We start from the raw sequence: 24465 nt of genomic DNA on the forward strand, positions 1-24465 counted from the left end.
AGAGCTGCTTAGGCTCCAGTCTTGCCCTTGCTTGACCTCCCTGGGGGCCCTAGTGCTTGTCTTCCCCTGGAAGCTGGAGAGTACCCTCAGGAACCGGGCAGAGGAGAAGGGGGAGGAATGACAGGGCCCAAGGCAGAGGTTAACTGGAGCCAGCTAAGTCTGCCCCCTGGGCCTGTCACAAAATTTGCATGGAGAGAATGAGACCTCTCCGTGGCTTCCCCCTCCCTTCCCACCTGGAATAGTCCTCCTGGGCCTGAGGTCTGACAGCAGGTGGAAGAAGCAGCCCTGTGTGTGTGGGGAGCTGTTCCCGGTGGTGATGCCCCGTGCCTTCCTGGTCAGGAGTCGGCGTCCACAGCCACCCGACTGGGGCCACCTGCCTGACCACCTCCGGGGAGATGCCTATGTCCCAGGTGGGCCCCTCACTGGGCCTAGAGGTGAGGGGCAGGGGAGACACAAAGCATCACCATCTGGCTTCTCTCCTCAGACTGCAGCAGCCTGGGGGGGCCACCGGCACACCAGTCTTCTGGCCTCGGGGACTCTTGGGCAGCGGTGAGTGTGCAGCTGGCCCACAAGACCCTGCTCAGTTTCACCCCTGCCCGCTCTCAGCCTCAAGAGAACCTGCCTGCCCCTTACCCCCTCATGCCACTCCGGCCTCAGGACCTTTCCACCCATTGTCCTCTCTGCTGGGAATGCCTTTGCTTTCTTAGTAGTGGGCTCACTGTTAGCCCTCATCCCAAGTACCCTTTCCCCAGGGTGGGCAGCCACAGCCCCTGCCCCCAGGGATTCTCTGCCCAGTGGGGCAGAAGAACAGGATTCAAGCCAGTAAGTGGATGGTGGTTTGCTTTATGTCAGAGAATCAGACAAGGTGATGGGAGCTGGATGGGGGATGGGGGAGGAGCTTTGGGGTCTCTCAGAAGGGATACTCAGCTGTGCGTGCAGTGGAAGAAGGAAAGCCCTAGGGAGGACTAAATGTGCTGGAGATTATTTCAGTTTTTATTGGGAGCCAGGACTGTTCTAGGCAATGTGTGTTTAGGAGTAAGACAAAAACTCACTCCTTCCTGAAGCTTATAATCTGGTGGGAGCTGTAGGTATAGATAATAAAATTAGGAAAAAAAAATATTATGTTGGAAGATGGCATGTGCTATGGAGAAATAGAAAGCAAAGTAAGGGCGATGGGGGCAGGGTGGTCAGGGAAGGCCTTGGGGGGAGGGTGGCATGAGCACGCACAAACTGCAGTCTCCGGCCTTCCCAGACCTCCTTGGTTCCCAGTTCTAGGCGCTCCATTTGGTCCAGTGGAGGGATGGGGTGGGGTCCTAACTCCCATGTCCCTCCCACAGCCCTCCCAGGGCACTCTGACTGCCACTCCTAGGGGCCCTGGGACGCTTGGCTGCCCGCTCTGCCCCAAGGCCTTCCCGTTGCAGCGCATGCTGACCCGGCACCTCAAGTGCCACAGCCCTGCCCGCCGCCACGTGTGCCACTGCTGTGGCAAGGGCTTTCACAACGCCTTTGACCTCAAGCGGCACATGAGGACTCACACGGGTGAGCAGTGGCAGGGACTGGGAGGCGCTGCTGGGGGGAGATGGAACGAAATGGAGGGAGGTGCATGGTATGTGGAGTTTCCGTGCACTTGAGTTCCGTGCACAAGCGGGGCGTATGTTACTGGGGCAGAGACTCAGCCATCAGGAGGCTGGGAATACCATGCACCTCAGGTCCCAGCCAATGGGTGTCGGGGTGGTGCCAGGGTGGGGGCCTGCTGAGGGATACAAAGAGAAAACAAGTACTGGTTACAGGATTCAGGTCCCATATTGAAGGGTGCAAGGGAAAGCCTCCCTTCTTCTCCTCCAGGGGAAGGAACATCCTGGTGAGGAGGGTGGGGACACACAGCTCCCATGTTTGCACGGGGCGGAGGTAGCAGACGGTGGGAAGCAGGCCGAGGTCTGGCGAACTTGGAGTAGGAAAGGGGGAATGCTCACGGAGGGCGAGGTCAGGGGGTGCTGGTCTGGGGGTGCTGGTCTGGGGGCCATTGCCCTGCCTGTCCTCTCTCCCTCTGGCCCACCTGCGCAGGGATCCGGCCATTCCGCTGCGGAGCTTGTGGGAAAGCATTCACGCAGCGCTGCTCACTAGAAGTGCATCTTGACAAGGTACACGGACAGCCGGCCAGCTACGCTTATCGTGAGCGCCGTGAGAAGTTACATGTGTGTGAGGAGTGCGGCTTCACCAGCTCGAGGCCTGACGCCTACGTGCAGCACCGCGCCTTGCACTGCGCTGCTTCAGACTGGGAACCCCGTGTCCAACCCATGAGAGGGAAATAAACAGAGGAAAGGCACGCATAGAACACAGCATTTATTACACAAGGGGGAGAGTGGTTCACTCGGTCCAGCGGTGGCCGCAGTGTGGGGCCGTGCACACGTAATACAAGCGCATGGCATCCTGGCAGAAAGGATGCACGGTTAGGAAGGGTCTGGATCCACAGGGCAGGGTACAACACGAACCTCCATCCAGAGAAGCCTCACCCCAGAAGAACAGACTAGGGGGCTTTCCCCACTACTAAAGGTCCAGCTCGGGATGCCTAGAAGGGCAGGATCTCCCCAATACTGGTATCCCCACCCCCGGGAAGGACCAGGCCCAGGTCACTCTGAAAGCCTTGCTCTCACCACTCACCTCGGCCCGGGCACTGTGTGACTGGAAGAACACCGCCTCCTTGTGGCCGCACCTGAGGGAACAGTCAGCCACTCAGAGCCTGCCATACCCTTCCCTCCTCCCTTCTCCGTCTGGTTAGGATGAGCCACCTTCCCTCCCCAATACCAGCTGCGCCCTCACTTTTGGCAAGGGTGGTCTTCGGTCCGCGGCAACGTGGGGTCCTGGGACACGTCAGCGATGATCTGGGTCAGTTCGCTGAGGGAATAGAGGGTGAATAAGTATGCTTAGACCGGGCCTCCCAAGCGAACAACCCCGTCCCCGAGCTCGGGCCCTGCCACTCACTCCACTTCGTGCGTGATTTTGTTGACGTAGATGCAGCTGTTGTCGGCTTCCTGCTGGTAATCACAATTCCGGCACTGAGAGAGGGCGAGAGTGGCGGGAAGGGGGTCACAAAGAGATCCCCGATGGGACTGGGAGGGCATGGTCTTCCCCCGAGGGGATGACTAGCGGATGGAGTCTTGAGGTTGGGATCATTGGGTGTAATCGAGAATCACCTCGCGGATGGGCAAGACGAGAAAGTCGGGTTCACTAGGGGGACAGTTGGGAGGCTAGACCAGGACGGGGCGGCACTGGGAGTAGGGCCGGGCCACGTTGGGAACCTGTGGGCCGGTCACGGAACACCGGGGCGCCCGGCTGGCTCGCGCTCACCGCGTACAGAAGAATGCGGTTCTCCTTGTCCTCCTTGGGGTAAAGCATGTTGTTACTGTGGGGAGGGGGAGGTCAGAGGTCAGTACTGGGGCCACTACTTGCTCCCCTTCCACAGTGCTGGCCGGGTCTCACCATTCCTGACAGAATCGAATACCCACGAAGCCCGGCTCGTAGGTCCCATCCGGTTCCATGGCGACTCACTGCCCGCCTAGCCTTCAGCGCTTGCTCCGCCGCGCGACAGGTCGCGGGAAGGGTCAGATCTCTTAGCTTCGCCAGAAGAGGGGAGGAGCTGTGCACATGTAATGGCTCCCAGCGGCTTTGTGCTCGCTGATGTGAGCTGAGGTTTGATTAATTACTTGCTTCAATCTTTTGATATCCTAGAATATGGCTTCCAACTTCTGGGCCTTTCTTCCCCAGTTTGCAGAATAGTGTGGTACGAGAACCGGGAAAAATGATGCGTCACGTAACCCGCAAAGTGCTGAGTGTAGATGGAGAGGCCTCGGCCCTTTGCAGGTTGAAGCCCAGTGCACATGCGCGAGTTTACCCTTCGCGGACGGGGTAGCTCTTGCCAGTCCTTCCTCTAGGCTTCAGCCTTCGCCCTCCAGGCCGTTTCCCGTGACGCTATTGGAAGAACTGTGCACCGTGGAAGACTTCTCAGGATTGGCTGGGCCTACCCAGGACTTCTTCCTGGCGGCGGCGAAGAGACGCGGCGATTGGCGGACACCCCCCCCCACCCGGGCGGGAGGGCGTGGATTGGCCAGGTCCGGGAGCAGGGGGAAGGGCTGATATCCCAGAAGCGGCGGCGGCGGCTGCGGAGCCGGTGTGAGGAGGCCGAGTGGGTTGCGGGCCCCCGCAGGGCGCGGCGAGATGGAGGTGACGGGGTTGTCGGCGCCTACAGTGAACGTTTTCATCAGCAGCTCTCTCAACAGCTTTCGCTCCCAGAAGCGGTACAGTCGCAGCCTCACCATAGCTGAGTTCAAGGTGTGGCCGTGGGGGCGGGGTCCGGAGGGGCAGGGCCAAGAAGAAATGGAGGGTCTTCCCCAGCGCAGGGAAGGGGCCAGAGATAAGCTGAGGTTGCAGAGGTTCGGGACTGGATCTCAGCGGGGCGGGGCCAGAGGGAACCTGAGGTTCCAGAGAATGGGTGCGGGGCCAGAGAAAATCAGAGGTTGCAGGGAGTGGGGGCAAGACCAGAGGAGGTGGGGCCAGGGATAACCAGGTGGGTCCTAAATGGTAGGTCTCTTGGAGGAGCGAGGAAGGGGTGATGGTTATTGATACAAAGGGCGGAGTCTCAGGGCAGAGAGTGGGGCCACTGACAGCCTTCCACCTCGTCCCCGCCTCCCCATCTTGTATCCCCACAGTGTAAACTACAGCTGGTTGTGGGCAGCCCTGCTTCTTGCATGGAATTGGAGCTGTATGGACCTGACGACAAGTTCTACAGCAAGCTGGATCAGGAGGATGCACTGCTGGGCTCTTACCCCGTAGATGACGGCTGTCGCATCCATGTGAGGCCTCCCTACCTGGGATCCCTCCCCTCCATTCATTTATTTATTCAATAGATGCTTGCTGTGCTTTGCGCTGTGTGATAACCAAAATAGGCCCTAACCGCATGGAGCTCCCAGTCCAGCAGGGAGAGAGACAGACCCATCACCAGACACTGGCAGCCAGATTGGTCTGGACTGGGCTGAGAAAAGCCTAGGGGACTGGAGGCATCTAGAAGAGGTGCCTGACCCCACCTCGGGGTATCATAAGGGACTTCCTGAAGTTAGGGATGCCTGAGTTGAGATCTGAAGGATGACCTAAGAGAAGAGGTGGGAGGGGCATGCCAGGCAGAGGGAACAGAGTGTGAGTTGGGTCAGGGTGAGCAAAGAGGCTCACATGTTGGGAGAAGCCAGAACACAGAGGACCTCTGCATGCATCAGGTCACATCATCCTCTCTGTCCTCAGTCTTCCCCGCCCCCCCAAAACTCTGCAGACATTCTAGCATCCCAGGTGAACTTTGCATGTGCTATTCTCTGTGCCTGAATGGTTCTTTTTTCTATGCCCACATGGCTCACTCCTTCCTTCCAGTCTTTACTTAAATGTCACCTTCCGGGTGTGAGGGCTTCATTGCCCTCAGTATAAAATTTAAACCTCCTCCCTTTCCCACTTTCTTTGATTTTTGTCCTTCTCACTAATCATCTGTGGCATACTATGGATTTTTCTCCAATACCTGGAACAGTGCCTGGCACAGAGAGGGTGCTCGGTGAAACATTGTTGAATGATGAGTTGAATGCATAAAATAATACTTGGAAAATGGCGTAATTAACCCTATTTTGCAGAAGAGAAAACTTAGTTTCAGTACGGAATTTACTTTCCTGAGGAGAAACATAGCTAGAATTTTTACCTCAATCTGCATGGCTCCAGAAGTTAGTGTACCCAGAGAACTAGGTCTTTTTTGTCTCTTTCAATTATTCATAACTGTTCATTGAGCATCCACATTATGCCAGGGATATAGCTGTGAATCAAGTCTGAGAAGGTCTGTGTTTTAGCTCTGTCCAGTGAGTGCAGTAGGCGTTAGCTAAATATTCACAGGAACAAATGTAAAGGGTCAGTGAGATGAGGGCCATGCAGGAGGAGATCACAGAGCTGGGAGATCCTATACTGGGGAGCCTGACCCATCAATGAGATCCAGGAGGACTTCCTGGAGGAGGTGCTGCCTGAACAGAGACCTGAAGTTAACTGAAGAAGGGGAAGGCGTGCTCCAAGAGGAGGGCACAGCATGTGCAAACACTCTGAGGTGGGAGGGAGCAGAGTTGGGTACAGGGGCTGAAGAGTGACCTGTCCTGTTTTGGTGGGAAGTGGAAGCCAGGGGAGGACTCTGAGCCAGGAGAGTCCTGGTCTGACTCAGGTGTTCACAGGCTCCCTCTGACTGCGTGTGGGGAACAGACTGTGGAGGACAGAGGAGTAGGAAGACCAAGGAGGAGGCTGCTTCCATAGTCCAGTTGAGGTGATGGGCCCTGGACCATTGTGGGAGCAGGTCGGGACTGTGCTGAGCCCATAGGACTGACTTTGGACTGACCTGGGCAGTCTCAGCATTGGGATGCCGGTGGGTCAGGCAGGGCAGTGGCGTCCTCAAACAGGAGGGTTTCACACATGGATTCAGGTATAGACAGGCTGCTGACTTCTGAGGCCATACAAGGAAAGTTTCCCAGAGGTGGAGCCTCTGGAGAATTTGTATTTTTTCTAAAATTCTTTTTCTGTTTATAAATATCACCCATATTTCTTTTTTTCTTTTTTTTTAAAATTTATTTATTTATTTTTGGCTGTGTTGGGTCTTCGTTGCTGCATGTGGCTTTCTCTAGTTATGGCGAGTGGGGGCTACTCTTCGTTGCAGTGCGCAGGCTTATTGTGGTGGTTTCTCTTGTTGCGGAGCACAGGCTCTAGGTGTGTGGGCTTCAGTAGTTGTGGCATGCGGGCTCAGTAGTTGTGGCTCGTGCGCTCTAGAGCACAGGCTCAGTAGTTGTGGCGCACAGGCTTAGTTGCTCTGCGGCATGTGGGATCTTCCCGGACCAGGGCTCAAACCCGTGTCCCCTGCATTGGCAGGTGGATTCTTAACCACTGCGCCACCAGGGAAGCCCTCACCCATATTTCTTGCAGCAATGAATGACAGCAATCTCAAACTTAGAAAAACCCCTGATATAGAAAGTGGAAATTCTTAGTGATCGTTAGCCAGAGATAAGGGCCATTTCTATTTTGCCCAGTGGCTCAGGCCAAACACTTTAGGGTGTTCCTCACCCCTGTCTTTCCCTCACACCCACATCTAATCTGTCCGCAGATCCATGGGCTCCACCCACAAAAATCTATCCAGAATCCAGATTCTCCTTCACTGCCCCCACCCTGGCCCAGCCTCCATCCTCTCCCTCCTGGACCATCACACAAGCCGTCTCCCTGCTCCCATCCCTGTGCCCCTCCGTCTGCTTCCCACACTCAGCTGAGGGAGCGTGTAAACACCTGTGTCAGATCAGAGCCCTCCTGGCTGATCCCTTCCCTGGCTGCATCTCATTCTAGGTAAAAGCCAAAGTCTCCAGTGATCTGTTGTGTCTCCCACTCTCCCCCTGGCTCACTCCACTGCCGCCGTGCTGACCCTGCTGTTTCTCAAAGGGGCTAAAGACATTTCTACATCTGGGACTTTGTGCTTGTTCCTTCAGGCCTGTCTCAGACATCCCCTCCTTCCAGAAGCCTCTTTGTTGTATTTGTCTGCATAGAACCTTGTCGTCATCTGGTGTTTAATACCCATCTCTGTGCATTTGTTTCTGGTTGGCCTCCCAGCAGAATGAGCCCTCCTTGAGGGCAGGGATTGATCTATTTTTGTACCGTGTCCCTAGTACCCAGCACGGGGCCCAGCTGGGTGCCTTGGAGGAGCTCAGCAGGCGATGAGTGAGTAAATGTTGGGGGTGGTACAGGAAGAGATGCACCAGGATCTGGAAGTTGGGGTCAGCCTAGGAGGGTCCCAGAGGTCCAGAGAGGATAGACACACTGCCCAGAGGGTTCATGAGCAAGGCCCGAGTTCTGCCCTTCGGTTCCAGTGTCCTGGGGCCATCAGTGATGTGGATGCCAGTATGTAGGGGTCATCTGGAAGCAGATGCAGCCTCCAGGGCCTTGGATGGGTGGTGGAGAGGGAGATGGCCGTTGTAGACACCTGCTCTCACCCCTTCGGCTGGGCTCAGGGCCGGCAAGAAGGCTGGGGTAAAGGTGAGGGTAGAGGAATGTAGTTTTTCCGAGACAGGAGAGACTTAAATCTACAGAATGCTCCAACGTGCAGCCACACTTGCCCCCCCGCAGCATCCCAGGCCTCCCTGCGCAGACCCTGATCCCCACTGACCTCCCTCCTCTCACTACAGGTCATTGACCACAGCGGTGCCCGTCTTGGGGAGTATGAGGACATGTCCAAGGTGGAGAAATACGAGATCTCACAAGAAGCCTACGACCAGAAGCAAAGTACGGGGTGCACAAGGAGGGGGTGGGGGCCCGTGGGGGCTAGGGGAGGCGGTGGGGAGCAGACAGGATAGACGGGGACACTGAGGGCGAGTCGGTGGTGTGGGCAGTGGGGCAGGCAAGCGTGGGGGAGTCGAGGGGGCGGGGTGAGGTTGGCGTGGGGACAGACAGCTCATGGGAGAACAGTCAGGGGTGGACGTTCATGAGGTGTGAATGGAGGCTGGGGGGTGTGGCCGAGTGTGGGCAGGCAGACAGGGCCATGAGAAAGTAGAGGGGGCCTGAGAGGAAGGTCTGGGGTGTGTATGTGGGGTCAGATGGGCGGGGGCGGTCAGGGTCACACTGGGGCACGGTGTAGGGGGCAGAGCATGGTAGAATACGTGGAACCAACAGGACAGTGGGGTGCAGGCATGTGGGGACAGATGAGAATGTGAGGTGGGGAAGATGAAGGTTTCCGGGCCTGGGTGGAGGCAAGCGTGATACTGAAGGGACGGGAGGATGGGGAACCGCGAAAGACTGCAGGCAGGCACCTTCCCTTTAGTTTTGGGATTGTGGGGAGGCCAAGGGGTCCTGGGGAGAGGCCAGGGCTGTGGTGGGAGACTTGGGGGGTTTGGGTGACAGCCCTTCAACACCTAGCACGGAAGGGTTTCCTTTGGAGTGTTGGCCCCGTGAGGGTGGCAGATTATCTCATTAGGCCAGAGGTCTCCCAGGTGGTCTCCCATGTCTGACCCTCACCCCCTACCCCACCCACAGACTCAGTCCGCTCCTTCCTGAAGCGCAACAAGCTAGGTCGTTACAGTGAAGAAGAGCGGGCACAGCAAGAGGCCGAGAGCTCCCAGCGCCTTACCGAGGAGGCCCAGGCCGGTGCCATCCCCGTGGGCAGCCGCTGTGAGGTGCAGGCGCCTGGGCAGCCCCCTCGCCGGGGCACCGTCATGTATGTAGGTACGTGGCTCACCGAGGCCTCGTGTCCTGCCTTGAGGTGGGCAGTGCTGGGGACCCAGCCCTCAAGGGGATCTCAGTCCAGGAAGGGAGACGGACCCAGGGGCTAACTGTGACAGCCTGGTATGTTCACGTCAGGGAAGTGGGAAGCAGAGGCCATATGACCTGAGTTGTGATGAAGGAAGTGGAGGCCAGAGGGATCAATTCTGAGGTGAAAGCCTGGGGCACAGTGGTCAGAGCTGAGATGGGGAAACAGGCAGAATTGTTAGGCCTGTGATGGGGGAAGCACAGACCAAAGTGATCAGGGCACGCCCGGGCCATGGGCAAGGCTGGACTGTGCTGGGCCTCGGAGACAGGAGAGAGCAGTGTGGGGTTTTTTTTGGGTTTTTTAATGACAGTTTTATTGAGATATAACTTATATACCATAAAATTCACCCATTTAGGGAACTCCCTGGCGGTCCAGTGGTTAGGACTCCACACTATCACTGCCAAGGGCCCACATTCAATCCCTGGTTGGGGAACTAAGATCCCGCTAGCTGCGCCACGCAGCCAGAAACAAAAATCACCCATTTAAAGAGTATCATTCATTAGCTTTTAGTTCACGGGAATCGTGCAACCATCACCACAGTCGGTTTTACATTTTCATCACCCTAAAAGGAAACCCTGTAACCGTTAGCAGCTACTCCCCATTTCTGAAACCCCAGCGCCCCCAGTCCACATAGCTGGCTACTAATCTATGTTATGTCTCTGTAGATTTGCCTATTCTGGAAGTTTCATGTGAATGGAATCATATAATATATGGTCTTTTGAGACTGGCTTCTTTCACTAGAACCATAATTTCAAGGATCATCCATGTTGTAGTATGTGGCAGTATTTCATTTCTTTTTATTACCAAATAATATTGCATTGTATGCAACACCACATTTTATTTATTCATTCATCAGTTGAAGAACATTTGGGTCCTTCCCACTTTTTGGCTATTACAAATAACGTTGCTGTGAGTATCCTTGTTTAAGTTTTTGTGCGGACATGTGTTTTCATTTCTTTGTACCTAGGAGTGGAATTGCTGGGTCACAGAGTAACTCTATTTAACTTTTTGAGGAACTGCCACACTGTTTCCACAATGGCTGCACCATCTTACGTTCCCACCAGCGATGTATGAGGGCTCCAATTAATCCACGTCCTCATCAGCACTTACTATTATGTATCTTTTTGATTATAATCATTCTAGTGGGTATGAAGTGGTAGAGCATTATGGTTTTGATTTGCATTTCTGTGATGGCTAATGATACTGAGCCTCTTTTTAGGTGCTTAACAGCCATTTGCATATCTTCTTTAGAGAGATGGCTTATTCAGATCTTTTGCCCATTTTTTAATTGGGCGGTTTGTCTTTTTGTTGTTGAGTGGTGTGTTAGGGCTGCCATATCAAAGTACCACACACCAGGTGGCTTAAAAAACAGAAGTTTGTTTCTCACAGTTCTGGAAGCGGGAAGTCTAAGATTAAGGCTTTGGCAGGTTTGATTTCTTCTTAGGCCTCTCTCCTTGGCTTGCAGATGGCCAGCCTCTCTGTGTGTCCTCACATGGTCTTTCCTCTGTGGGCTAGCACATCCCTGGAGTCTTTGTCCAGATAACCTCTTATGAGGATGTCAGTCAGCCTGGATTAGATCCCACCCTAACGGCCTTATTTTAACTTAGTTATCTCTTTAAAGGCCCTGTCTCCAAATACAGTCACATTCTCAGCTACTGGGGGTTAGGGCTTCAACATGTGAACTTGGGGGGGACACAGTACAGCCCATAACAAGTTGTAAGAGTCCTTTATATACTCTAGATACAATTCCCTTATCAAATATATGATCTGCAAATATTTTCTCCCATTCTGTGGGTTGGTTGTCTTTTTACAGTCTTGATAGTGTCCTTTGAAGCACAAACATTTTTGATTTTTATGAAGTCCAATTTTTTTTTCTTTTTTTGCTTATACATGTGGCATTATATGTAAGAGATCAATGCCTAATAGAAGGTCACAAAGATTTAAACCTGTGTTTTCTTCTAAGGGTTTTATAGTGTTACATATTACATTTAGGTCTTTGACCCATTTTGAGTTAATTTTTGGTTATGGTGTGAGGTAGGAGTCCAGCTTCATTCTCTTGCATGTGGATATCTAGTTGACCCAATACGATTTGTTGGAAAGACTGTTCTCTCCTCATTGAACTGTCTTGGCACCCTTGTCAGAAATCATTTGGCCATAAGCAGTATGGGTTTTATGCTGAGCGGAATGGGCAGCTTTTGAGGAATTTGGGACAAGGCAGTGGTGCTGTTTCCCTTCGATTTTTACAGAGCCCCCTTTGGCTGGGGGTGTTGAGTGAATAGGGGGTCAGGGTAGGAACAGGGAGACGAGTGAAGGGGGCTACCATATTGATGTGGGCAGGAGATGGTGGTTGTCCTGGGTGGTAGCAAGGAGTGGTTTTTGCCAGGACAGGCTTTACACTCAGTGGGCAGGTGCGAATCTGGGGTGAGCTGCTTAAGGAGGTTTCATTGGGATTTCTCCCCTGGGCAGGACTTACAGATTTCAAGCCTGGCTACTGGATCGGTGTCCGCTATGATGAGCCGCTAGGGAAAAACGATGGCAGGTAGAGATCCCCACTGTAGTGTCTGTGTGTGTGCCTGTGTGCGCGTATGTGTGCATTTATGTGTAAGTGCATGCATGTACTACTGGGGGAGCCCAGCCATGCTAGCATCTGGAGTAGGAGCCCCCTGACACTGCCTTCCCCATCATGCCCTGCAGTGTGAATGGGAAACGCTACTTTGAATGCCAGGCCAAGTACGGCGCCTTCGTCAAGCCATCCGTTGTGACAGTGGGAGACTTCCCCGAGGAGGACTACGGTTTGGACGAGATGTGATGCCCAAGGAAGGGCACCCCCCCTGCTCCAGCTAACTCACCTACTTATTGCCCTTCCCTGTGTGTGTCCATGGCCCTCTCCCCATGACCCCGTTTTTATTTTATTCACTTGACCCTCGCCATTGACTTTTGAGACACATGTATTAAATTTGCCGGAAACCTGGGAAGTGTTTGGAAGACTCAATGATTATACGGGGGGCTGGGGACAGCTGGGTAGGTGAGGGGAGGGAGAGGGGATACCCCTTGTTTTTAAGGAATATGTATATACAACTCAAAACTTGTTCCTATTTCATTGGCCAGAATTCTGTCTCATGGCCACTTGTAGTTGCAAAGGTGGCTGGGAAATGTAGTTTTTATACTGGGTGGCCATTTCCTAGCCAAATATCAGAAGTTCCTGTGCTACAGAAGCTGGGGAAAAGGGATATTGGGGTCAACAAGTAGTTCTACCACTGTCCCTTTAGGTGGGGGACCTGTTCACTTAATATTTAAAAGAAGAAAGAAATCTCAAGTCTTTAGAAGTAGCATGAGGCCCCTCACAGCATTGTAGAGCTGGGCAAAGAGGTCTGTGCCCTCAGGTATGTGACGTGTGCATGCAGCCCAGGCATTCTAGGGAGCCTGTTCCACCATGTGTATGTCTGCATGTGCAGTAACCCCTCATTAGCTCCTTGAAGGGATTTCTGATGGAATGACTATTCGGGAGATTCTACTTAATTGTTAAAATTACTTTATTATAGCTTCTGGAGAAGAAGTTGGCACTGGTGGGAGCAACCGCAGTACAGAATAAGGTTGAAATGCTTGAGAGCTGAAGGGATCCTTGGGGAAGCTGCTCACGTGCACATACAGCCTGATGTATACATCCTCTCATGCCCACTGTAAGGTACATGGACCCACTCAGATACACAGAACATTCACACACCTGGACTCAAACGCTGGAGACACACCCAAAACAGACACTAGAGGTCACATGTGCAGAAATACAGTCAGTGCACAAAAATTCTGTCCCCCACACACAGGGGAGTCACACACAGGATACACTCAGATTCACATCAAACACCCATCTAGGATAGACATACATCTACACACACACACACACACACACACATCAATGAAGTTGTCAATCTACAAAACAAAACTGGTTACTTTATAAAAGGGCTCCAAGGCTTAGATCCCTTTCACATGAGGGAGTTGTCAGAGTGAGGAGCATTAGAGGGGGTGTCCCCAAATTCTCAACCAGAATCTACCAACCTTAGTTCAGCCAGAGCTCAGCAGAATTAGCTCAGCATTGAGGACCTGAGGCTCACTTTAAGATCAGGCCCAGTGTGCACCCCCATGTGATGAGGCCAAAGGATGGGGGCAGGAAGACAATCAAGTGCTCTCCTGGACACAGTGATCACCCAAAATCATACCTCCGAGCTCCAAGCAAGGGTCACAGCATCAGTGTATATGAGGATCTGTCAAACTGCAGTGGAAGATCTAAGCACAGACTTCCAGGGTGTGCTTTAATGCCTTCCAGCTGTCAGCATGGAAGAAGCTGTCCCCATCAGAACATGGGGAAACATTAAAATTTTTGATGACAATGGAAGGGATCATGCTGGTAATTTCTAATTAGGAAAACTACACTTGCTGTGTGAAAAGTCAACCACAGGGATTGGGGAGACACATTTTACAGAATGACCTGGTGCTTAAGCTTTAAGGGGTCCAGAAAGGAAGGGGGACAGTGGTCAATGTGTTGAGGCAATACCAGCTGCTGTAACAAATATCCCCCTACACACACAGTCCAGTGCAGTGTTTCTGGTTGATTGACAGCAATCTCCATGATTCACACACCCAGACTCCATACTGGGGCTCCATCATCTCCATGTGCTTGGAATTATCTGCTTCCAGGTGGCAAATAGGAGAGGACAGTGTGGGGATGTTTCACCATTTTCTTTAAAAACATGTTCTACATGTTCCATTTCTGCTCATATTGTATTGGTGAGAACGTGTCAGTCATGCAGCCACCCTAGATGCAGAGCGGGCTTTGGAACATACTCCTGGGCTGAGCAGCTCCCTCCCAGCCACTACTATGAAAATGGACCGTGGGTTTTGGCGGCTCCAGCATTGACCACCCTTTACCAGGTCCCCAGATCCATAACCTCAGGAGAAGTGGCAGGAAAGGGCTATGGGATCCACCAGGCCCATTAAATCCTCCTGTCCCCCCACCAACTGCCCATGCCTGACCTGCACCATCCACCACCCTGCCCTTAATCCTCAGGTCAGTGCAGATGGAAGACGGTCAATGTCCAGCACTCTTTCCCCACATTTTTTGAGCCCTCCCCATCCCCACTGTATGTCAGGCTTGATGCTGGAAACACTCATGAACACAGTACTGGCTTGGGAGTTGAAGGCAGACCAACAGGTAATTACCAAACATTTCCTCTTTTTTTTCTTTTTTTTTTTTTTGACTGTGATATTTCATTATGAATAAGGTTGCTGGCAGTAGGGGAAGGGAGAATAAAATCACTAAATCTGCCAGGTGGTGCTGGTAGGAGGGAAGGGATGGGATGGAGGAGATTTGAATAGGAGTCATGTGAACAAAAGGGGACTGGGCTTTGTAGGCTTGAAGTAATCCCTTCCGTGATTCATGCTGATCAGAAACGATCCCAGTGCTAAATTGAGGCTGAATGCAACCTTTGTCCTGGAACTGAGCTAAATTGCTAACTCAATATGCTAATGGCCCACTTGAGTTCATTCGTGTACCAGTTACAAACTTGGGATAATTCAGTAGGTTAACAGGTGGTGCAACCTTAGTGAGGAAGAGCCAGACAGCCTAGGTTCAAACCCCAGCTGTGTCACCAGTTGGGCACTGGACAAGTCCTTCTCCGTGGGTTTCAGCCTCATTTCTTAATTGAGGCCGATAATAGTACCTACCAAACGATTTTGTGAGCATTAAATAAGCTAGTACATGTAAAGCACTTAAATTCAGAGCCAGGCACGCAGCTAAGTGCTGTATAAGCTATAGGAATAAAAATGCCTACATACAGTCAACAGTTACAATGCTGGCTTCATTTAATCCTCACAGCGGGTCCTGTCCCCAATTTCTTCACCGTTTTCACCTCCCCACCCCATCTTTCCTGGCCCAATTCTGGGGCCACCCTCCTCGAAAGGGGTTCCCAGGACGGCGCCCGCCTCCCAAGTCCCTGCAGCCTCAGCAGCCCTAGCCTATGCACTGTCCCAGACTCGGGCAATAACCTCTCAGTCGCCACGTGGGGGCAGCAGCGCACTGCTCCGCGCGCCGTGCGCGCGGTGCATTGTGGGATGCGTAGTCTCGGTGGCGTTGACAGGTGTCTCCCAACCTAACACGCAAACTACATTTCCCAGAAAAGCATGCGACACCCTCGGTCTAACCTTGTTCACGTCTGGAAGCGGAGGTCTTGCTCCCGCCCTGCGGCGCGGGGAATTGTGGGGTTTGGCTCCCTCGCGGAGGACGGGGCTGCGCAGGTGCGGGAGGCCTGCCGAACCCGCCGTGGTTTAATCAGAGAGTGAGAACCAATGTCCTGGCGGGGGCGCTAGAGCTGACTTTCTGGCTGCAGTAGAAGAACCGAGGTGACCTCTTTTCTTGGCTGGCGCTTTCTTCCCTCCCTCCCGCTTTCCTGCATCTCCACCGGTCACTCTGCAGGGTCCCGGTTAACTCTCAAGCTGGGTCAGGGCGCGCCCATCTTAAAGGAAAAAATATCCCTTTTCCCCTCTTACCTGTCACCCAACTTCAGTAATTGTCAGCATTTGGCCAAATCGTGTTCAGTTTTTCTGACCTCCCCCTATTTCTCCCGTCATTAAATCTCGGACAGCAGGGACTTCCCTGGTGGTCCAGCAGGTAAGACTCCGCTCCCAATACAGGGGGCCGGGGTTCGATCCCTGGTTGGGGAACTAGCTCCCGTAAGCATGCCGTAACTAAAAGATCCCGCATGCGGCAACTGCGACCCAGTGCAGCCTAAATAAATAATTATTTATTTATTTAAAAAAAAAAAATCTCAGGCAACATATCATCTCATTGAGAAATGTGTTTCTATATGTATCTCTAAAAGGTGTGAGGTCTTCATCACACCTAATTGCAATAATTCTTTAATATGATTTAATATACGGTCAGTGTTATTATATATGAAACAAGTTATTATATATGAAACAAAGTCCCCATTTGTTTCATAAATATCTTTTTACTATTGGCTTGTTCAAATCAGAATCCAAGTAGGGTTCAGGCAGTGCATTTGGCTGATAGAGCTCTAAGTCTTCTATTCTACTGATAGAGCTCTAAGTCTTCTATTCTACAACTTCCCTGTGGGATCTCCCACTGTCTAATTTGGCTGATTGTACCCCCCTGTTGTCCTTTAATATTCCTCTATCCCTGTGTATTCTACAAACTGGTAGATCCAAAAACTGGGTCAGATCCAGGTTCAATTTTAGGATAAATATACTTCATGGATGGTGTTGAGTTTTTCCATCAGGAGGCACATACCATCAGTTTCTCTCTCTTTTTGTGATGTTAAGATCCAATGTTGGATTCTTGTGTTGTCGGCCTGATCCATCCCTTATAAAACCACAGCCAAACTTCAGGAAAGAGGTGTCTACATGGTCCTTCCTGGAACCCCCTCCTAACTCCACAAAAACTAAACTCTTTCTATTGCTAAAGCCCTTCCTTGGGACTTCCCTGATGGTGCAGTGGTTAAGAATCCGCCTGGCAGTGCAGGGGACATGGGTTTGAGCCCTGATCTGGGAAGATTCCACATTCCGCGGAGCAACTAAGCCATGCGCCACAGCTACTGAACGCACATGCCATAACTACTGAAGCCCGCGTGCCTTAGAGCCCATGCTCCACAACAAGAGAAGCCACCACAATGAGAAGCCTGCACACCGCAACGAAGAGTAGCCCCCGCTCACCACAATTAGAGAAAAGACTGCACGCAGCAATGAAGACCTAACACAGCCATAAATAAATAAATAAATACATAAATTTTAAAATAAATGAAAAATAAAGCCCTTCCTTGTTGCTAAACTCAAGAGGCAACTCTTCACCTCAACTTACTGGTCCTGCAATGACAGCTGACATTTAGACCTGTGGTTCTCAAACTTTTGTGTCTCAGGACTTTTTTACATTCTTAAAAATCGTTGAGGCCTCAAAGAGCTTTTGTTTATGAGGCTTATATCTGTAGCTATTTACCACTTTGGAAATTAAAATGTTTAAACATTCATTTTAAAAGTAATAAATGATTACATGTTAACATTATTAATTTTTTATAAAAAGTAACTTTTGAAAAAACTAGCAAGAAGAGTGGCATGGTTTTACATTTTGAAAATCTTTTTTAGGGAATTCCCTGGTGGTCCAGTGGTTTGAACTCCATGCTTTCACCGCCGAGGGCCAGGTCGGGGAACAAAGATCCAGCAAGCCGCGCACAGCCAAACAAACAAAACCTTTTTAATGTCAGGCTTAAGAGAAGATAGCTGGATTCTCATATCTGCTTTTGCATGCAAACTACTGAATATTATCATATAACCTCTGAAAACTCCTCTGTACACTCGTGAAAGAATTCGAGTGGAAAAGGAAAAAAAGTCTTAGTATTATTATGAAAGTAGTTTTAACTACAAAGACCCCCTGAAAAGGTCTCAAGGACACCCAGGTGTACCCAGTGTTTGAAATATCCAAACGTTCCCCGTGACAATCCTGATTTCTGGCTTGCACACTGGGATATCTGACAACACAGAGCCCACTTCTCTATTGGATCTGCCATACCTGTCAGGACCTAACTGGGACACAGAAACCACTCCTATATGAAAAAACAGGGACATTAACGCATGGAGATGGTTATACAGCCATTGGAGGAGCTGAGGGGCCAAACAGGAGCCAGGAAACCAATGGGAAATTAGCTCAGCAGGAAGCTGCTAGAGCTCCTCCCTCTCTCTGGTCTCCTGCCCACATTTCCCATTGGCAAAACCCCAGGTGCGTCTAGATGAAGGGGAGACTGGGAACTGTGGCCTGGAGCAGAAAGGGGAGGGCAAGGAACAGATGGGATATATACAGCCCAGAGCAGCACAGCATGGGATCCCCTCTGCACCGGGGTTCTCACCATGACTTGTTGACACCCGACCCTGCTTACTGATTTACATGACATGTCTGGCTGCTTTAGGATTAGAGTTAGAGGTTAAATTTGTGATCGCTGGGACTTCCCTGGTGGTCCAGTGGTTAAGACTCCGCACTTCCAATGTAGGGAGCGCAGGTTCCTTCCCTGGTCGAGGCCAACAAGATCCCACGTGCAGCACAGCCAAAAAATTAAAAAAAAAAAAAATTTGTAATCCCTGTTGTGATGGTTTTATTTATTTATTTTTATTGGAGAAAAATTGCTTTACAATGTTGTGCTAGTTTCAGCTGTACAATGAAGTGAATCAGCTATATGTATGTCTATATTCCCTCCCTCTTGGACCTCCCTCCCCCCTTCCCCCCCCATCTAGGTCATCACAAAGCACCGAGCTGAGCTCCCTGTGCTATACAGCAGGTTCCCACTAGCTATCTATTTATAGCTATCTATAAATACACATGGTAGTGTATTTATGTCAAACCTAATCTCCTAGTTCATCCCACCCTACCCTTCCCCCCACCACCATGTCCACATGTCTGTTCTCTACATCTACATCTCTATTCCTGCCCGACAAATAAGTTCATCTGTACCATTTTTCTAGATTCCACATATATGCATTAATATACGATATTTGTTTTTCTCTTTCTGGCTTACTTCATTCTGTATGACAGACTCTAGGTCCATCCAGGTCTCTACAAACGACACAATTTCGTTCCTTTTTATGGCTGAGTAATATTCCATTGTACATATGTACCACATCTTCTTTATCGATTCATCTGTCGTTGGACATTTAGGTTGTTTCCATGTCCTGGCTATTGTAAGTAGTGCTGCAGTGAACATTGGGGTACCTGTGTCCTTTTGAATTATGGGTGGTGGTTTTAAAATATGTCCACAACACACCCAAAACTAACATAATATTGTACATCAACTCAGTTAAAAAAGAGAACATAAACAAGCAAATAAATAAATAAAAGATAAAATATGTCCACAAATTCTTTGACACTTCTCTAAGAGCCCTCCCATTGTGTGTGGGCTGGACTTAGTGCCTTCCTTCTAAGGAATAGAACATAATAGAAGTAATGGTGTAGGACTTCTAAGATCAGGTCATAAAAAGCATTGTATCTTCATCTTGCTCTTTCTCTGGGATCACTGGCTCTGCAAGAAGGCAGCTTTCCATATGTGATAAAACTCAAGCATCCTTACAGATGAGAAACTGAGTCCTGCCAAGAGTCAGCAAGGAACTGACTGAGAACTCCTGCCAGCAGCCCTGTGCATAGGCCAGGAGTAGGCCAGTAGGAATAGGGAACTCTTGAGTTCCTGACCCATAGAAAGTGTGAGATAATAAATATTGTTTTAAACTATTAAATTTTGGTTTTAATTTGTTAGCAGCAATAACTGCCTAATGAATCTGTGTTCCAGTTATCTGTAACTGCATTAAATTTTATCTAAACTTCAGCAAGTTTAAACAGCCACTTTATTTTTCCTGTTTTCCTGTTTTTGTAGATCAGGAATTTGGGATGAGCTTGGCTTGAGATCTCTCCTGTGTTTGAATCAGAAGTTGGCTGGGGCTGGAGTCATCTCAAGGCTTGACCAGGCAGGATTTCCAAAGTGACTCAGCAACTTGGCTGGCAGTGACACTGGCTGTTGGCTGGGAGCTGAGTGGGGACGATAAGTAGAGCACCTCACATGTTCTTTCCATAATGGCTCTCCCAGGGTAGTTGGACTTTTTACATGATAGCTGGCTTCTCCAAAGCGAGTGTTCTAGGAGAACCAGGCAAAAACTGCATGGCCTTTTCTGACCCAGCCTCAGAAGTCACATAGTATCACTTGTGCCGCTGTCTATTGATCAAAGTGATTACAAAACCACCCAGACTCAAGAGGAGGCCACATAGACCTGAATTCTTTTCTTTTAATTTATTTGGCTGTGCCGGGTCTTAGTTGCCGCACGCGGGATCTTCGTTGCGGTGTGCAGGATCTCTAGTTGTGGTATGCGGCATCTAGTTCCCTGACCAGGGATTGAACCTGGACCCCTGCATTGGGAGTGTGGAGTCTTAACCACTGGACCACCAGGAAGTCCCCCTAGATCTGAATTCTTGCTACAAGGAATGCCAAAGCCCTGGTGGTCGTTTTTCAAACAGTCCCACCTTGCTGTAAAGATCATTCTTTAAAGCATTAGCTTGGGTCCTTCTCTGTCCTCATTCTACACATTCTCCTCTGATCTATTCTGGTGACTTTAATCACCATCTACATGCAATTCCCAGCCCTATCTCCAGCCCAGACCCTTTCCTGATGTACACATTGGTTGTCAACCGGATAGCTCCCTCCTCCTGTCTTAGATGTTGCTTAAAGACCAAGCTGTGCCTGTTTAAATTCCTGAGCCACAGAATCATGAAAAGTAATAAAAATTATTGTTCCTTTAGGCTACTAATTTTGGTATGGTTTGTTATGGAGCAAAAGCTAACTGATGCAGGATTAAGGAAGTGTTTTCTGGGTTTGCAGAAGAAGGGATAACATGTTTTTCACAATATAAACAATCACAATACCAGCACAGGGCCTGGAATATGTATTCATTCACCCATCAATCCACTCATTCATTCACTCATTCATTCAACAGATATTTATTGAGATCCTGCCACGTGCCAGGCACCTTTCTGGGTTCTGTGGCTACAGCAGTGACCAAAACAGACAAAACTCCTGTCTTCATTGAGCTTACATAATTTAAAGTGTGGTTTTAGTGTAAAAACAATCTATTGGGTAATATAAAAGAATCATTGGCCAGACTGGAGAATGTAAGAATTTATAATAGAATAGAAGCATCATGTCATACCAATTGGGTTGATCCCTCACCTTTTGGGGGAAAAATATCAATTAGGTATTTTATTTGGTGGGGGGAGATTACACCATGAAAAGCTAAAGATTTTCACCAGCAAATAGTAAATGACCCCTGTATGAGGAAAGACTTTCAGAACTTCAATGTAGCGGGGGAACAAACCACCAAGTAAAAGATAGATGAATTTGACTGTATAAAAAGCCGAATGTTTTATATGTCTAAAAAAGGCATGGCTGGGCTTCCCTGGTGGCACAGTGGTTAAGAATCCGCCTGCCAATGCAGGGGACACAGGTTCGAGCCCTGGTCCGGGAAGATCCCACAGGCCACGGAGCAAGTAAGCCCGTGTGCCACAACTACTGAGCCCACATGCCACAACTACTGAAGCCCATGCATCTAGAGCCTGTGCTCTGCAACAAGAGAAGCCACCGCAGTGAGAAGCCCGTGCACCCCAACGAAAAGTAGCCCCTGCTTGCCGCAACTAGAGAAAAGCCCACGCGCTGCAATGAAGACCCAATGCAGCCAAAAATAAAATAAAAATTAAATTAATTAATTAAAAAAAGAGGGATAATGGATATAAATTTTTAAAAAAAGGCATGGCCAACATTGAAGTAAATGTGCATTAGAGAAGTATATTTGCAACAAAAAAAATGATAGAAATTTGGTTAACACCCTTAAGAAGTGAAGATATTAATAAAGTAATGTGAAATTAACATGAAAAGCTAATAAATAAAAATGAGCATAGAATAGGAAGACAATTTATAGAAGAAATCCCAATGGCCAACAAAATATGAAAGCCAAGTTTACCCCCACTAGTATTTGAAAAATGTCACTTAAAATACTGAGATAACTCCTTTTGTCTCATATCAGCAAAGATGTTTAAATTTTGGTTTCCCAAAGCTGAGGACCGTTCAGGGCAAAAAGGGAACCATCCACCATGGTTGAGATGTGAATGGCAACCACCTTTCTGGAGAATGACTGTGCAGCCTGAGACCAAAGCCTGAAAATGTGCACACCTGTTGACCCAACATTAATGTTTCTAGGAATTTGGCCCCTGGAAATAATCAGGGAAATGGGTAAGGTTTGTGAAAGGATTGTCATGGCACCTTTTTTTTTTTTTGTATTATTATAACAAGAAAAAACAAAGCAAAAAAAAGCTTCACAAATTTCCAAGGAGATGTTAATGAATACTCAAAGATAAAAGGGTTCCTTGATAAAAGAAATGTGGGATTTGCTGGCTTGAACAAAGTTAGATGAGCTGCTTCGTTGCAGGAATTTTCATTAACATGCTAGAGTCCATGATAACTCTACAGGAGGGAATCTCCCAGGCATTATTTTCTGAATTTGTTTGGTCATGGAGCCTGTATCAGATAGCTATTGCTATGTGCCAAACCACACCAAAACTTAGTGCCTCAAAAATATAGTCGTTGGGCTTCCCTGGTGGCACAGTGGTTAGGAATCCGCCTGCCAATGCAGGGGACATGAGTTCGAGCCCTGGCCCGGGAAGATCCCACATTCCGTGGAGCAACTAAGCCTGTGAGCCACAACTACTGAGCCTGCAAGCCACAACTACTAAGCCCACATGCCATGATTACTGAAGCCCGCGCGCCTAGAGCCCTGCACCGCAACGAAGAGCAGCCCCGCTCGCTGCAGCTAGAGAAAGCCCACGCACGGCAAGGAAGACCCAATGCAGGCAAAAATAAATTTAAAAAATAATAATAAATAATCATTTATTATTCTCACAAGTCTATGGATTAGGGACTTCCCTGGTGGTCCAGTGGTAAAGAATCCGCCTTCCAATGCAGGGGACACAAGTTTGATTCCTGGTCGGGGAACTAAGATCCCACATGCCCCGAGGGCAACTAAGCCAGCGTGCCACAACTACTGAGCTCATGCACCACAACTAGAGAGAAGCCTGCGTGCCTCAACGAAGATCCCACGTGCCACAGCTAAAACCCAACACAACCAAAAATAAATAAATAAATATTAATAAAAGAAAACATTGCATTAAAAAAAAAAAAGTGTATGGATTAGCTGGATGGTTCTGCTGGTCTGGACCAGGCTTGGCTGATCTTGGTTGGGCTTACTTTTGCATCTGTCATTTGCTAGAGGGTCAACTCAGTGCTGGACAGTTATGATGGCATTGTCTGAGAGCACGGGGGGAGAGAGAGAGAAGAACATAAGGCCCCTTGAGGCCTGGGCTGGGAAGTATTACACTGTCCTTCCACCTCATTCTGTTGGTTAATGACAAGGCCAATCTGGCTTCAAAGAGTAGGGAAATAGACTCTACCCCTTCATGTGAGAAACTGCAAAGTCAGATTGTACAGGGCAAGGATACATGGAGGGGTGGAAAATAAAGCTATTTTTGCAATCAGTCTACCACAGAGCTCTTTCTTCATGGAGTGTATTAGTTAAAGTAAATAAGGCTAGCTGCTGTTAACTGAAGATCCCCCCTGCCCCCCAAATTCAGTGGCTTAATAAATCTTTTTTCTTAATTTTTTTTTTGGCTGCGCTGCATGGCTTGTGGGATCTCAGTTCCCTGACCAGGGATCAAACCCAGGCCCTCGGCAGTGAAAGCGTGGAATTCTAACCACTGGACTGCCTGGGAATTCTCCATTAATAAATCTATTTTTTAAATTCACACCATAGTCCAATGCAAGTTGGTGGGGTCATTCTGCTCCACAGAGTCTTTCAGAGACCCAGGCTCCTTCCATCTTGGGCTTTGCTCACCTCTAGGTCCTCAGAGTTCCCTCTGCTGAGCTAATTTTATGTGCCAACTCAACGGAGATGCAGGGTGTCCAGATATTTGTTTGGCTAAACTTTATTTCTGGGTGTGTCTGTGAGGGTGTTTCCAGATGAGATTAGCATTTGAATTGGTAGACTAAGCAAAGCAGATTGCCCACCCTAAGGTGGGAAACATCATCCAATCCTCTGAGGGCCTGAATAGAACAAAAAGACTCAGAAAGTGTTACTGAACCAAACTGATTCGCTCACCCCACACACAGCAAAGACAGTCTATTGATGCCAAGTTATGGAGAATGAAAGTACAGCATTCATTTATTGCAGGGCCAAGCAAGGAGAATGGGTAGGTTATGCACAACAGACATGAACTCCTTCAGGGAAGTGTTTTTAAAGACAAAGTGAGGGAGAGGGTTGCCAGGTAGGTAATCAGCTTGTGCACAATTCTCTGATTGGTGGGTGGTGAGGTAACCACAAGAGATCACAGGCATCAGCATTATCAATTCTCAGGCTCCATCCAGTCTGGGGACTACATGCTCATGGTCATCATGCAGTTAGCTTCTTCCACCTGATGAGGGTAGTATCTGAAAAACAACTGAAGGATATGGCCCAGGATATTATCTATAGCCCTTGAGGAG

General features: G+C 49.5%; 3 protein-coding genes across 3 annotated transcripts; 2 read left to right on the forward strand and 1 right to left on the reverse strand.

The window, feature by feature from the left end:
* The first annotated feature begins 316 nt into the window (after positions 1-316).
* Positions 317-2312, forward strand: OVOL3 (ovo like zinc finger 3). Its single transcript, XM_061172446.1, has 4 exons — positions 317-410; positions 485-549; positions 1338-1539; positions 2065-2312. Exons 1-4 carry the CDS (start codon positions 317-319, stop codon positions 2310-2312), a joined length of 609 nt encoding a protein of 202 aa, XP_061028429.1.
* Positions 2313-2328: 16 nt separating this feature from the next.
* POLR2I (RNA polymerase II subunit I) lies at positions 2329-3839 on the reverse strand. Its single transcript, XM_061174197.1, has 6 exons — positions 3481-3839; positions 3349-3403; positions 2983-3056; positions 2821-2895; positions 2662-2713; positions 2329-2430 (listed from the first exon to the last, which is right to left on the reverse strand). Exons 1-6 carry the CDS (start codon positions 3537-3539, stop codon positions 2368-2370), a joined length of 378 nt encoding a protein of 125 aa, XP_061030180.1. The 5' UTR covers positions 3540-3839; the 3' UTR covers positions 2329-2367.
* A 240-nt stretch (positions 3840-4079) lies between these two features.
* Positions 4080-12321, forward strand: TBCB (tubulin folding cofactor B). The gene is made up of 6 exons (XM_061174183.1): positions 4080-4329; positions 4707-4850; positions 8229-8325; positions 9073-9261; positions 11813-11885; positions 12041-12321. The coding sequence occupies exons 1-6, from the start codon at positions 4216-4218 to the stop codon at positions 12153-12155; spliced, it is 732 nt and encodes a 243-aa protein (XP_061030166.1). The 5' UTR covers positions 4080-4215; the 3' UTR covers positions 12156-12321.
* The last annotated feature ends 12144 nt before the right edge of the window (positions 12322-24465 follow it).

Source organism: Eubalaena glacialis, chromosome 18 (genome assembly GCF_028564815.1).
Source record: "Eubalaena glacialis isolate mEubGla1 chromosome 18, mEubGla1.1.hap2.+ XY, whole genome shotgun sequence".
In the NCBI taxonomy this organism is placed as follows: Eukaryota; Metazoa; Chordata; class Mammalia; order Artiodactyla; family Balaenidae; genus Eubalaena; species Eubalaena glacialis.

Bases quoted from the DNA above. Each gene is read 5' to 3' on its own strand.
- TBCB (XM_061174183.1), top strand. From the start codon at position 4,216: ATGGAGGTGACGGGGTTGTCGGCGCCTACAGTGAACGTTTTCATCAGC. The intron at 4,330-4,706 runs GTGTGGCCGTGG...GTATCCCCACAG, and splicing joins TCACCATAGCTGAGTTCAAG to TGTAAACTACAGCTGGTTGT. The intron at 4,851-8,228 runs GTGAGGCCTCCC...CTCTCACTACAG, and splicing joins ATGACGGCTGTCGCATCCAT to GTCATTGACCACAGCGGTGC.
- OVOL3 (XM_061172446.1), top strand. From the start codon at position 317: ATGCCCCGTGCCTTCCTGGTCAGGAGTCGGCGTCCACAGCCACCCGAC. The intron at 411-484 runs GTGGGCCCCTCA...TTCTCTCCTCAG, and splicing joins GGGAGATGCCTATGTCCCAG to ACTGCAGCAGCCTGGGGGGG. The intron at 1,540-2,064 runs GTGAGCAGTGGC...CCACCTGCGCAG, and splicing joins GCACATGAGGACTCACACGG to GGATCCGGCCATTCCGCTGC.
- POLR2I (XM_061174197.1), bottom strand. From the start codon at position 3,539: ATGGAACCGGATGGGACCTACGAGCCGGGCTTCGTGGGTATTCGATTC. The intron at 2,896-2,982 runs GTGAGTGGCAGG...CTATTCCCTCAG, and splicing joins AAAATCACGCACGAAGTGGA to CGAACTGACCCAGATCATCG. The intron at 2,431-2,661 runs GTGAGTGGTGAG...CCTTTCTGCCAG, and splicing joins CACACAGTGCCCGGGCCGAG to GATGCCATGCGCTTGTATTA.